The sequence below is a fragment of the Scyliorhinus torazame genome, chromosome 2, assembly GCF_047496885.1.
Source record: "Scyliorhinus torazame isolate Kashiwa2021f chromosome 2, sScyTor2.1, whole genome shotgun sequence".
Lineage (NCBI taxonomy): Eukaryota > Metazoa > Chordata > Chondrichthyes > Carcharhiniformes > Scyliorhinidae > Scyliorhinus > Scyliorhinus torazame.
Genome location: NC_092708.1, coordinates 271701794 through 271716043, shown reverse-complemented (window position 1 = coordinate 271716043; position 14250 = coordinate 271701794). Strand labels below are relative to the sequence as shown.

Here is a 14250-nt window from a genome sequence, read left to right as displayed (position 1 = left end):
CCCCCCCCTAGTCGGATCACGCAGAAAAGCAGAAGATCTATCACTTACCTGTTCCCAAGCTGCTCCATGGCTCTCTCTCCCTCACAAAAATGAAGGCCGCTGGAACCTGGGGGTAAGATTTTATATCACCTACCTTCCCAGGGTGCTCCCTGGTTTTCTCCCGCTTCCCGGAATGCACTCTGGATCTCTCCCTGCTGATTACCAGTTACAAAGCCAAACGAAGGAAACAGAACAGAACATGAGTTTTTAAAAATAAATTTAGAGTACCCAAATTCTGTTTCCAATTAAGAGGCAATTTAGTGTGGCCAATAAACCTACGCTGCACATCTTTGGGTGGTGGGGGTGAGACCCACACAGACACGGGGAGAATGTGCAAACTCCACACGGTCAGTTACCCGGGGCTGGGATCGAACCCGGGTCCTTGGCACCGTGAGGCAGCAATGTTAAACACTGCATCACCGTGCTGCCCTGGAGCTAACAGGTGACATAGTCTCTGCACTCATTTAACACCAGTAGCCCATTTCACAGCCTCATAACTCTGTGTAAGAAAGTCGCTGTCCCATTTCCTGGACTGTAAAAGAATGGGTAGTGATCTAATTGAAACATTAAAACATTCTTATGGGGTCAGGATGTAGGTGGCGATCTTCGGGGTGTCGGATTTGCCGGAGCTGCTTGAGGGGAAGGGGGCCGACTTTTTGGCCTTCGCCTCTCTGGTAGCACGACGATGAGTCCTGCTTGAGTGGAGATCGACGGCGCCACCTAGGGCCTCAGACTGGCTAGCGGACCTGGCAGAATTACTAAGATTGGAGAAAATCAAATTTGCTATCAGAGGGTCGGAGGATGGGTTCTGATCCAGGTGGAAGTAGTTCATTGCTGTTGGGGGCGGGGGGACAGAATCTAGAACACCTCAATAGAATAAGGGGTCGGCCATTTAGCACTGATTTATGGAGACATTTCTTCACTAAGAGGGTTGTCAGTCTTTGGAATTCTTCGCTCCAGCGAACTGTGATGCTTCATTATTAAACATATTCGATAAGAAGTCTTACAACACCACGTTAAAATCCAACAGATTTGTTTCGAATCACTAGCTTTCGGAGCGCAGCTCCTTCCTCAGGTGAATCGCCTGAGGAAGGACCTGCGCTCCGGAAGCTAGTGATTCGAAACAAATCTGTTGGACTTTAACCTGGTGTTGTAAGACTTCTTACTGTGCCCACCCCAGTCCAACGCTGGCATCTCCACATCATGGGTAGACATATTCAAGACTGAAATCGATACATTTTTAGAACTGAGGGAATTAAGGAATATGGGATAGTGCGGGAAGTGGAGTTGAGGTAGGAGATTAACCATGATCTTACTGAATGGTGCAGCAGACCTGAAGGGCCAATGGCCTACACCTGCTCCTATTTTGTATATTCTTATGAACCCCAGTGTTTTGTTTCCATTGTTAGTGGCCGTGTTAACCTATATTGTTACTTAGTTATTAGTATAACTGTACCCCTAGATCCCTTTTCCTCTACCCCATTTAAACTCCTATTCTCCAAGGAATAAGTGACCTCCTGAATCTGCCAAAATACACCACCTCAGTTATGTATTGATATTAATTTGTCATTTCCATATCCATTCTACCAGTTAATTAATGTCTTCCTCCTGTATTAACTAAACAACCCCCAATTGGTTGTAACCTGCAAATTCTGAAATTGTACTTTGGATTTCAGAGTCCAAATTGTTTATGTAAAGGGTGAGCAATAGCGATCTCAAAACCAATCCTATGGAAGATTGCTTCCATATAACTATGGAAGTTTGGATGTCTGAGTAACTACCCTTAACCTTGACTCTGGATAACAAGCTAACCACAAACAGGAAACATTCAACTACTTAAAATTACTTTAAACTAGTGTGGCCGGGGTAGGGGGAGGAGACGGAGGAATAGGTCAGAAGGAGAATAGGGCCAGTAAGATTGAGAAGAAGAGCAGGCAGAGAGATGCTGCTGAACACAGCAGGACTGGTGGTCTGAAGTGCATTTGTTTCAATGCGAGAAGTATAACCGGTAAGGCAGATAAACTTAGAGCTTGGATTAGTACTTGGACCTATGTTGTTGTTGCCAAGACAGGTGTACTGCAGGACACCTCAGAGGGCTCATGAATATGGGTAGAGCTCAGGAATAGGAAGGGTGCAATCACAATGTTGGGGGTTTACTGCAGGCCTTCCAAGAGCCAGCAGGAAATAGAGGAGCAGATATGTAGGCAAATTATGAAAAGGTGTAAAAGCAACAGGGTTGTTGTGGTGGGTGATTTAAACTTCCCCAATATTGACTAGCACTCACTTAGTGCCAGGGGCTTGAACAACAAAGGACAAAGAAAAGTACAGCACAGGAACAGGCCCTTCGGCCCTCCAAGCTCGTGCCGACCATGCTGCCCGACTAAACTACAATCTTCTACACTTCCTGGATCCGTATCCCTCTATTCCCATCCTATTCATGTATTTGTCAAGATGCCCCTTAAATGTCACTATCGTCCCTGCTTCCACCACCTCCTCCGGTAGTGAGTTCCAGACACCCACTACCCTCTGTGTAAAAAAAACTTGCCTCGTACATCTACTCTAAACCTTGCCCCTCGCACCTTAAACCTATGCCCCCTAGTAATTGACCCCTCTACCCTGGGGAAAAGCCTCTGACTATCCACTCTGTCTATGCCCCTCATAATTTTGTAGACAAAAACCTTGTCTTGGATGGGGCAGAGTTTGTAGGAGCATCAAGAGTGCTTCTTGAAACAAAAGGTAGATCGTCCAGCTAGGGAAGGGGCCATACTGGACCTGGTATTGGGGAATGAGTCTGGCCAAGTGGTAGAAGTTTCAGTAGGGGAGCATTTCAGGAACAGTGACCATAACTCAGTAAGTTTTAAGATACTGTTGGATAATGATAAGAGTAGACCTCAGGTGAAGGTGTTAAATTGGGGGAAGGCTAATTATAACAATATTAGGCGGGAACTGAAGAATCTAGATTGGGGGCGGATGTTTGAGGGCAAATCAACATCTGGCATGTGGGAGGCTTTCGAATGTCAGTTGATAGGAATTCAGGACTGGCATGTTCCTGTGAGGACGATGGATAAATACGGCAAGTTTCGGGAACCTTGGATAACAAAGGATATTGTGAGCCTAGCCCAAAAGAAAAAGGAAGCATTTGTAAGTGCTAGAAGGATGGGAACAGAAGAAGCCCGTGAGGAATATAAGGAAGGTAGGAAGGAACATAACCAAGGAGTCAGCGGGCTAAAAGGGGTCATGAAAAGTCATTGGCAAACAGGATTAAGGAAAATTCCAAGGCTTTTTATACACATATAAAGAGCAAGAGGGTACAAGGGAAAGGGTGGGCCCACTCAAGAACAGGGGAGGGAATTTATGTGTGGAGCCAGAGGAAATGGACGAGGTACTAAATTCGTACTTTGCATCAGTATTCATGAAAGAGAAAGACTGGGTGTATATAGGGCAAAACGGTAGCATAGTGGTTAGCCCTGTTGTTTCACAGCGCCAGGGACCCGGGTTCGATTCCCGGCTTGGGTCACTGTCTGTGCGGAGTCTGCACATTCTCCCTGTGTTTGTGCGCGTTTCCTCCGGGAACTCTGGTTTCCTTCGACAAGTCCAGAAAGACGTGCTGTTAGGTGAATTGGACATTCTGAATTCTCCCTCAGTGTACCCGAATAATGCAGGTGGAGAAGGTAGTCAAGAAGGCATACAGCATGCTTACCTTCATCGGCCGGGGCATTGAGTATAAAAATTGGCAAGTCATTCTGCAGCTGTATAGAACCTTAGTTAGGCCACACTTGGAGTATAGTGTTCAATTCTGATTGCCACACTACCAGAAGGATGTGGAGGCTTTAGAGAGGGTGCAGAAGAGATTTACCAGGATGGTTCCTAGTATGGAAGGTATTAGCTATGAGGAGAGGTTGCATAAACTCGGTTTGTTCTCACTGGAACGACAGAGGTTGAGGGCGACATGATAGAAGTCTACAAAATTATGAGGGGCATGAACTGAGTGGATAGTCAGAAGCTTTTCCCCAGGATGGAAGAGTGAATTACTAGGGGACATAGGTTTAAGGTTTGAGGCGGAAAGTTTAGAGGAAAAGTGTGAGGGAAGTTTTTTACACAGGGGGTAGTGGGTGCCTGGAACTCGCTGCTGGAGGAGGTGGTGGAAGCAGGGACGATAGTGATTTTTAAGAGGCGTCTTGATAAATACATGAATAGGATGGGAATAGAGGGATAAGGGCCCCAGAAGTGTAGAAGATTTTAGGTTAGATGGGCAGCATGGTTGGCGTAGGCTTGGAGGGCTGAAGGGCTTGTTCCTGTTTTGTACTTTTTTTTTCAACTTTGTTATTTGTACTTTGATGCACGATCAATAACTGCAAAGACGAAGTTAAAGCATAACTGAAGGCTTTAATAGACTAGAACTGTTCCCCAGCAGCTCAGGTACAGAATGAGGGCTGCTGGGACGGCACCAACTCTTATACCCTGCTATCAGGGCGGAGCTACATACTATACAGCCAATGGTAAACCCCCAGGTTTAACCAATGGACTTCAGCCTCTCGGGTGCTGCAATACTTGATAATACCACATTCACCCCCTGTTAAAAAAAGAGTCCGGCGGGGGTGGTGGCCAGCGGCTACAACTGTATTCAACATGGTATGATCAGATATGGAGGTACCGTGATACCTCCTTACAGTGTTTAGAAGATATTTACAGTCAAGTCAGTGTTTATTATTTACAGTTACACATCGGTTAAGCTGAAGCAATCAGTCGGTCGGGTGCCCTGGTCGTCCTCTGGTATCGTCTGGGCCTCGGTGGTGATTCCGGTGGGGGTCCAGGCGTCTGCGACTCCGGGAGCGTGGCTTCGGCCTCCATGGCAGCTTCGTCACCCCTAGACGGCGCTAGTGAGGAAAACGGGTGACCTGTGAGGGGGGGCGCCTGTAGGGGGCGTCGGTGGGTGGGAGGACCCAGGCAGGAGCGGGTAGAGGACTTACCCTCCTGTGAGGTGCTGCGGGGGGGGGCTTGTCGGCCATCAGGGAATTCCACGTAGGCGTACTGGGGGTTAGCTTGCAGCAGATGGACCCGCTCGACTAACGGGTCCGACATGTGCGCCCGCACGTGTTTTCGGAGCAGGATGGGTCCGGGTGTCGCTAGCCAGGTCGGGAGAGCGGTCCCAGAGGAGGACTTCCTGGGGAAGACAAGGAGACGTTCATGAGGTGTCTGATTGGTGGTCGTACAGAGAAATGACCAGGTGGAGTGGAGGGCCTCCTGGAGGACTTCTTGCCAGCGGGAGACTGGGAGGTTCCTGGACCGTAGGGCCAGTAGGACTGTCTTCCAGACCGTTCTGTTCTCCCTCTCTACCTGCCCGTTTCCCCGGGGGTTGTAACTGGTCGTCCTGCTTGAGGCGATGCCCTTGCTGAGCAGGAATTGACATAGTTCGTCGCTCATGAAGGAGGACCCCCTATCACTGTGTATGTAAGCGGGGAAACCGAACAGTGCAAAGATACCATGGAGGGCCTTGATGACGGTGGTTGCGATCATGTCTGGGCAGGGGATGGCGAAGGGGAACCGGGAGTACTCGTCAATCACGTCAAATACGTGTTGCGGTCGGTGGAGGGGAGGGGGCCTTTGAAGTCCATGCTGAGGCGTTCAAAGGGACGGGAAGCCTTTATCAGGTGCTCCCTCTCTGGCCGGTAGAAGTGCGGTTTGCACTCCATGCAGATTTGGCAGTCCCTGGTGGCCGTCCTGACCTCCTCGATGGAGTAGAGCAGGTTGCGGGTCTTAACAAAGTGGAAAAAACAAGTGACCCCGGGGTGGCAGAGGTCCTCGTGGAGGGCTCGGAGGCGGTCCACTTGTGCGGTGGCACATGTGCCGCGGGACGATACAAGATCTCGTAGTTGTAGGTGGAGAGTTCTATCCTCCACCGAAAGACCTTGTCGTTTTTTTATCTTGCCTCGCTGTGCATTATCGAACATGAACGCCACCGACCGTTGGTCAGTGAGGAGAGTGAATCTCCTGCCGGCCAGGTAATGCCTCCAGTGTCGCACAGCTTCTACTATGGCTTGGGCCTCCTTTTCGACTGAGGAGTGGCGGATTTCGGAAGCATGGAGGGTACGGGAGAAGAAGGCCACAGGTCTGCCCGCTTGGTTGAGGGTGACGGCCAGAGCTACGTCGGACGCATCGCTCTCGACCTGGAAGGGGAGGGACTCGTCGATGGCATGCATCGTGGCCTTTGCAATGTCTGCTTTGATGCAGCTGAAGGCCTGGTGGGCCTCCATCGACAGGGGGAAGGTTGTGGACTGGATCAGGGGACGGGCTTTGTCTGCGTAGTTAGGGACCCGCTGGGCGTAATAACTAAAAAGCCCGAGGCAGCGCTTCAGGGCCTTGGGGCAGTGAGGGAGGGGGAACTCCATGAGGGGGCGCATGCGTTCAGGGACGGGGCCTATAACTCCATTTCACACTACGTAGCCCAGAATGGCTAGACGGTCGGTGCTAAATATGCATTTATCCTTATTGTAAGTCAGATTAAGGATATTCGCGGTCTGGAGAAATTTTTGGAGGTTGGTGTCGTGGTCCTGCTGGTCACGGCCGCAGATGGTAACGCTATCGAGATACGGAAACGTTGCGCGCAAGCCGTACCGGTCAACCATTCGGCCCATCTAGCGTTGGAAGACCGAGGCCCCGTTAGTGACACCGAAGGGGACCTTAAAAAATCTGCCTCGAAGGCAGTGTATTTGTGGTCGCTCATGCGGAGGGGTAGCTGGTGGTAGGCGGACTTGAGATCCACCGTGGAGAATGCGCGATCCTGTTTACCAGGTCGGATATGCGGGGGAGAGGGTACGCGTCAAGCTGCATAAACCTGTTGATGGTCTGACTGTAGTCAATGACCATCCTATGTTTCTCCCCGGTCTTAACCACCACTACTTGGGCTCTCCAGGGACTGTTGCTAGCTTCAATGACCCCTTCCCTCAGTAGCCTTTGGACCTCCGACCTAATGAAGGTCCGGTCTTGGGCACTGTACCGTCTGCTCCTGGTGGCGACGGGTTTGCAATCCGGGATGAGGTTCGCAAACAGGGAAGGCGGGTCGACCTTAAGTGTCGCGAGATCGCAGACAGTAAGTGGGGGTATAGGGCCGCCGAATTTGAAGGTCAGACTTTGCAGATTACATTGGAAGTCCAACCCCAGGAGTGTAGCCGGGCAGAGGTGTGGAAGGACATAAAGACGGAAATTGTTGAATTTCCTTCCTTGGACTGTGAGGTTTGCTAGACAGAACCCCTTTATCTCCACTGAGTGGGAACCGGAGGCCAGGGAGATTCTTTGATTTACAGGGTGGGTAAAAAGTGAACAGCACCGTACTGTGTCGGGGTGTATAAAGCTCTCCGTGCTCCCAGAGTCGATCAGGCAGGACGTCTCGTGGCCGTTGATAAAGACCATCGTTGTTGCTGTTGAGAGTGTTCGAGGTCGATTTTGGTCCCGAGTCACCGAGGCCAGTCGCAGTATTTGTGAATTTTGATCGGGCAGTGTGTAGTCGGCCGGGCTGGGGACCTGGGGCTCCTCCAAGATGGCGTCTCCCATGGGTCGCACATGGTGGTCGGGGATGAACAAAATGGCAGCGCCCATCCGTCCAGCGTGGTGTCCGGGGAACAAGATGGCGGCGCCCATGGGCCGCACGTGGCCCTAGGATACAGGGGTGGCGGTGATTGCTGGCCGCCTGGGGCCCGGGGAGAAGTTCGCTGTGGCAGTCCGGAGTCGTCGCTGGAGACTGCGGCCACCAGACCCCCACAAAATGGCCCTTTTTGCCGCACCCTTTACAGGTGGAGGTGCGGGCCGGGCAGCGCTGGCTGGGGTGCTTTGCCTGCCCGCAGAAGAAACAGCGGGGCTCAGCGGAGTTGGCGGGCTGCCTTACAGCGCAGGCCTTCGGGGACACGGGGAAAGTCTGTGGGGCTGCCACTGCGGGATTCCACGCTGCCCAGGGGGCCGCGGCGCGGTTGGGCACATAGGATTGTGCGTTCCTGGAGGCAACGTCCATGGACCCTGCCAGGGCCTGTGCCTCTCTAAGTCCCAGGGTGTCTTTCTCTAAAAGACGCTGGCGGATCTCTGAGGAGTTCATACCTGCTACGAAGGCACCCCGCGGGGACTAGGAGTTCCGTGTGCTCGCTCGCCGAAAATTGCGGGCAGCCACAGGTTCTGCCCAGCACCAGTAGCGTGCGGTAGAACTCCTCCAACGGTTCCCCGGGGCTTTGTCGTCTCATTGCAAGCAGGTGATGTGCATAGATCTGATTTACCGGGCGAATATAATGTCCTTTTAAAAGTTCGATTGCTGCATCAAAGTCTTCCGCCTCCTCGATGAGGGTGTAGATCTCAGGGCTTACCCTTGAGTGCAGGAGATGCAGTTTCTGCTCCCCCGAGGTTGTGCCTCCAGCCATCTCAAGGTAGCCTTTGAAACATGCCAGCCAGTGCTTAAAAATCGCCGCTGAATTTGCCGCGTGGGGACTGAGTTGCAGACACTCCGGCTTGATTCGGAGATCCATCCTTTCAACTTAAGTTGTAGTCTATTAAATTGATGCACGATCAATAACTGCAAAGACGAGGTTAAACCATAACTGAAGGCTTTAATAGACTAGAACTGTTCCCCAGCAGCTCAGGTACAGAATGAGGGCTGCTGGGACGGCACCGACTTATACCCCGCCTATCAGGGCGGAGCTACATACTATACAGCCAATGGTAAACCCCCAGGTTTAACCAATGGACTTCAGCCTCTCGGGTGCTGCAATATCTGATAACACCACATACGTCTCCCTTGGCTCTGTGCGCTCTGAGCTTAGTCATGAGACCAATATGCGATATCTTTCCAAAGTTCTTCTGGAAGTCTACGTATTCTTCAAGATCATTTTCCCAATATCTGGCCAGTCTTGGATAACCTTATGGTGGTGAGCTGGGAGCAAATTACGTCCTGGCCACTCCCTGAGTTCAAGTGTTGTCCAGTAGGATTTTGATGCCTGCCTGCCAAGCCTGTGGTGATCAGCTCATCATATTTGCCACATGATGCAAAATATTTGCAATACTAATAAAACAAACCTGCAATCTTTTAAAAATAGGTTTGAGGTTTTAAACCGTCAACAATCAAGACCGATAGATTCATTACCAGAGCCAGGAGAACAACTTAAAAAGCATTTTGCAATCCAATCATTCTGAAAAACAAGTCTGCTCTTTCCACTCTCAAAGAGTGGTGACAATTTGTTTATTGAAGTGTTCTATTTCAACAGTGTGAACCAGTTTATTTGAAAAGGAACACGTTTCTCCAAGAGTAAACTGTCTTTGTTTTATCAGAATATGTGGAGACACTCAGAGAAAAGAATCAACAAATCGCTATTTATTTCCTTCTGCCTTGCTGATATTCCATTGTCTGCCATTTCCAAACAGAGTGTCAGGACATTTAATAGGCATTTGGCTCATGACCAAGAAAGCACAACAGCACCTATACATCCTCAGGACGCTAAGGAAATTTGGCAACTTTTACAGATGCAGCATAGAAAGCATCCTATCTGGCTGCATCACAGCCTGGTATGGCATCTGCTCGGCCCAAGACAGTAAGAAACTACAGAGAGCTGTGGACACAGCCCAGTCCATCACACGAACCTGCGTCCCATCCATTAACTCCATCTACACCTCCAGGTGCCTTGGGAAAACGGGCAGCATATTCAAAGACCCCTCCCACCAGGCTTACTCACTCTTTCAACTTCTTCCATCGGGCAGGAGATACAAAAGTCTGAGAACACGCACAGACTCAAAAACAGCTTCTTCCCCGCTGTTACCAGATTCCTAAATGACCCTCTTATGGACTGAACTGATCTCTCCACACATCTTCTCTACTAGCACTACACTCCGTATGCTTCACCCGATGTCTCTGTATTTACATTGTGCATTTATCGTATATCCTATGTTTTTCATGTATGGAACGATCTGCCTGGACTATATGCAGAACAATACTTTTCACTGTACCTCGGTACACGTGACAATGAATCTGAATCAAATCAAATCATGGCCAATCATTTGCAATCTCGCCATTTACACCAACAGTGCCCTATTCCTATTGCCGCTCATTTCAACAGATCTAGTCAGATGAAAGCTGAACACAATTAGATGCTGCTGAACTGTCCCAGTTTGCCAAAATTGTATATTTCGACCCTCACTCACAGCCTTGCAACACTGTCCATTACTCACACACCTCCATTGTTGCACAGAAGCTGCCAACTATTCACAAAACAAAACCAACTTCCTCAGTTAGCATCTCGTGTCACTAGATTCACCAACAGGATTTTGAGAGCAATCAAACCGCTGTCCTTACGAGCGCCGGCCCTACGTTCACAGTGATTCACCCAGAAGTGCCATAGACCTAAATGTATCATCATTCAGAGGCACGCAGAGAGAACAATAACAGAGAAGGTAACAAAGAGCAGACTATTATTCTTGTTTCATTGAGCAAGTTGCCCGTCAAGATTCCAGATCACTAGAAGCCCCACAACTGAATTACATTCTGCTAAACAGAACACAGTCTGGCTGATATGCAACTCCTGTGGTCAATTCTTCCTTGCCAATGTGGCAGGAACAATAAATAACAGTATAGCGAGTGACACTCATACCCACCACTGCAACTTTGTACTGTATGACTCAGCATCAATTCACCGCATGTGGCAGGGGTATTTGACAACACTGTCTTAAGTGGATATGTGAGTCACCAATTAAAAAGTAAGGGGGGTGAGGGGGGGGGGAATAGAAGTGCCTTGGCACAGGAAACCTAAGGATGGCATAAAGCTGACCATTTCCTTACCTCCAATGTTCTCCAATCCTTTCACTACCGTCTCACGCACCTGCAGGAACAGAAGAAGTGCTTGTTAGAGCCTTGTATATTCCTGCAATCCACACTACCATTGAAATGTCGCTGCAGAAAATGTCTGTGCTGACTCAACAATGCAGCACTTGGTCCAAAAAAAACCCCACATTTTTCGTTTTGCTTTGACCAAACTGTTCTTTCCCTCCTCAATCTCACCTCCGCTTTTAAAAAAAATATTTTTATTAACAATCTTTTCAATTTATCTTTTACATCTATATACGTACAAACGTGAACAGTATTTCAACCCTTCCACCCCCCCCAAAACCAACAGAAACAACAGCCAACCCCCCCCTGCCCACCCCCCTCCACCTCCAGCATCTGACGGTGACCAACTCTCTGAATTAGACAATAAACAGCTGCCACCTCAGGTAGAAAGTTTCAGCCGACCATCTCATTACATACTTGATTTTTTTCCCAAGTAAAAAACTCCATCAGGTCCCTTAACCAACGCGGGGCTGGACGGGGCTGAAGACTTTCAACCAAACAGAACTCTCCTTCGGGCTATTAAGTAAGCGAAGGCAAGAGCATCCGCCTTCGTCCCTATCTGCAACTCCGATAAATCCGAGATCCCCAAAATAGCCACCAAAGGACAGGGTTCCAAATCAGCCCTCAGAATTCTCGACTTGGTGCTGAAGAAGGAGGCCCAGAAGCTCACAAGCTTAGTGCAGGACCAGAATGTGTGTGTATGATCCGCTGGGCCCCTAGGGCACCGCTCGCACCTATCCTCTATCTCTGCGTAAAACCCACTCATTCATGACCTGGTCACATGTGTCTTATGCACCACCTTGAATTGAATCAGGCTGAGCTTCGCGCACAAGGAGGTAGAGTTAAAAAAAAAAAATTTAGAGTACCCAATTCTTTATTTTTCCAATTAAGGGGCAATTTAGCGTGGTCAATCCACCTACCTTGCACATATTTTTGGGTTGTGGAGGTGAGACCCAAGCAGATACAGGGAGAATGTGCAAACTCCACACAGATAGTGACCCGGGGCCGGAATCAAACCCAGATCCTCGGCGCCATGAGGCAGCAGTGCTAACCACTGTGCCACTGTGCTGCCCTCCAGGAGGTTGAATTGACTCTATATAGAACCTCACTCCACACCCCTCCTTCAAACTCCTGGCCCAACCCCTCCTCTCACTTTCTTTTTAAAAATATTTTTATTGGTTTTCATTTGTATTTATGACAAAACAGAAAAAGGCAACACACAGGAAACATATACATAAACATGAGGCATGTTAACGGTGAACTCAGAGTGGTCGGCTAAAACAGCCATATTATTAACGATATACATTGTGTATACGATGTTATTAAAACACACCAGGGGCTGTTTGAGAGCACAGAGGTGTAACCTGTTGGTTGCCTTGGCAGCATCCTTGGGTTATACCACCCCCCCCCCCCCCCACCCATCAGCATCCTTTGTACTTGTTTTTCCCTGCCCTCTGGGTGTTGCCCCCCTTTCTCTCTTCCCTGCCCCCCGCCCCTCCCTGTCCTTCTTTTCCCCTGTCTGACCACTTCCTTTTAATCCAACGGGACCTGCTCCGTGAACACCAGTTGACCATAGATCTCTGACACCCTCCCCTACATCAACCACTGAGAAAATTCTGTCCATCAACAAGGGGGGAGGGGGCGGGGGGCAAAGGGAAGGAAGCAACCTCCTTGCGCAACCTGGTAGTACCAAAACTGGTTACCTCTTGGAAGCTTATACTTCTTGTAAGGCAGGAGATTGCAGGGGCTCTGACCCAAATTTTTAATTCCTCTCTCGCCTCGTGGGAGATGCCAGAGTTATGGAGAACAGCTCATTATTTAAAAAAGGTTGGAGAGATAAGCCAGGGAACTGCAGACAGTGAGTCTCGCGTCAGTGGTGGGGAAACTATTGGAGAAAATTCTGAAGGAGAGAATCTACCTCACTTGGAGAGGCAAGATTTGATCAGGGATAGTCAGTGTGGCTTTGTCAGAGGGAGGTCATGCCTAACAAATTTGATTGAATATTTTGAGCATGTGACCAGGTGTGTAGATGAGGGTAGTGCAGTTGATGTAGTTTACATGGTTTTCAGCAAAGCCTTTGACAAGGTCCCACAGGGGAGACTTATAAAGAAGGCAAATGCACATGGGATACAGGGTAACTTCATAAGGTGGATTCAAAACTGGCTTAGCTGTAGGGCTGCTGACGGCTGCTTTAGGTGACTGGAAGCCAGTGTTGACTGGAAGCCAGTGTCCAGTGGCATACCACAGGGATCTATGCTGGGTCCCCTATTGTTTGTCATTTATATAAACTTAAATTTTTGTTCCAATTAAGGGACAATTTAGAGTGGCCAATCCACCAATCCTGCACATCTTTAGGTTATGCAGCAGTCATGCAGGTCATGCAGACACAGGGAGAATGTGAAAATTCCACACGGACAGTGGACATTTATATAAATGACATAGATGAATATGTGGGGGGTAGGAGCAGTACATTTGCGGATGACACAAAGTTAGACTGAATGGTTATCAGTGAGGTTGAGTGTCTAGGGTTACAGGAAGATATAGACAGGATGGTCAAATGGACAGAAAAGTGGCAGATGGAATTTAACCCTGAAAAGTGTGAGATGATAAAGAAGTATTCAATGAATGGCATGGCACTGGGAAGTTCTGAGGAACAAAGAGACCTTGTTGTGTTTCTCAAAAATCTCTGAAGGCAGAAGGGCAGGTTAATAGGGTGGTGAAAAAGGCATATGGGACACTTGCCTTTACCAATCGAGGCATAGATTACAAAAGGGAGGTCATGTTGGAGTTGTATGAAACTTAGGTGAGGCCACAGCTGGAATACTGTGTACAATTTTGGTCTGAGTTCCCGACGACGTGGGTCTCTCATGGTCTCATCCGTCGGGAACTCAGCGTGGCAGTTGCAGACTCAGACCAGCGGCGCCAGTCGGGGGAGGGCCGATCCGTGGGCAGGGGCGACATTATTTGGGGCTGGGGACACTCTGGGAGGGTGGTCCGGGGTGCACGAGCCGGCCAAAGGAGGGGCACTATTTTGCGGGCCGGTCCACGGGCTGCGTCAGCCATGTGGCACGGCGCGGCCGTCGCAGTGCACTTGCACGTCCATGGACCCGGCAATTCTCCAGGGCGTATGAGCAACTAGAGCTGGGTGCTCTTCGCTGCCGTCCTGCTAGCCCCCAACAAAACGGGGAATCGGAGGAGGTTTGCTCCATTTGTTCTGCCGTAAAAAACACCACTGTTCTCATGCCGGCTTGGGGACATAGCCCCAGAATAGGAGAATCCAGCCCAGAGTTTTCCATGTGTTGGTGCAGACTCGATGGGCCGAAGGGCTTCTTCTGCGCTGTACTATTGTTATTCTG

The 14250-nt window shown here is 49.4% G+C and overlaps 1 protein-coding gene across 11 annotated transcripts in view; it reads right to left on the bottom strand.

Annotated features, from left to right (window-relative positions):
* Window positions 1–14250, bottom strand: part of ptgr2 (prostaglandin reductase 2) — a 228136-nt gene that overhangs the window by 7619 nt on the left and 206267 nt on the right. For 9 of the 11 annotated variants that reach the window (XR_011937520.1, XM_072487491.1, XM_072487512.1 and 6 more), the window contains 2 exons: window positions 10847–10886; window positions 134–194 (listed from right to left, as the gene is read on the bottom strand). Coding sequence is in view for 10 of the 11 variants with exons in the window: in XM_072487491.1 (XP_072343592.1) it covers window positions 134–194; window positions 10847–10886 (101 nt within the window). In the remaining variant the exon portion in view is untranslated. The remainder of the gene's footprint in view (window positions 1–133; window positions 195–10846; window positions 10887–14250) is intronic. The other 2 variants (XM_072487501.1, XM_072487452.1) reach the window with 1 other exon arrangement.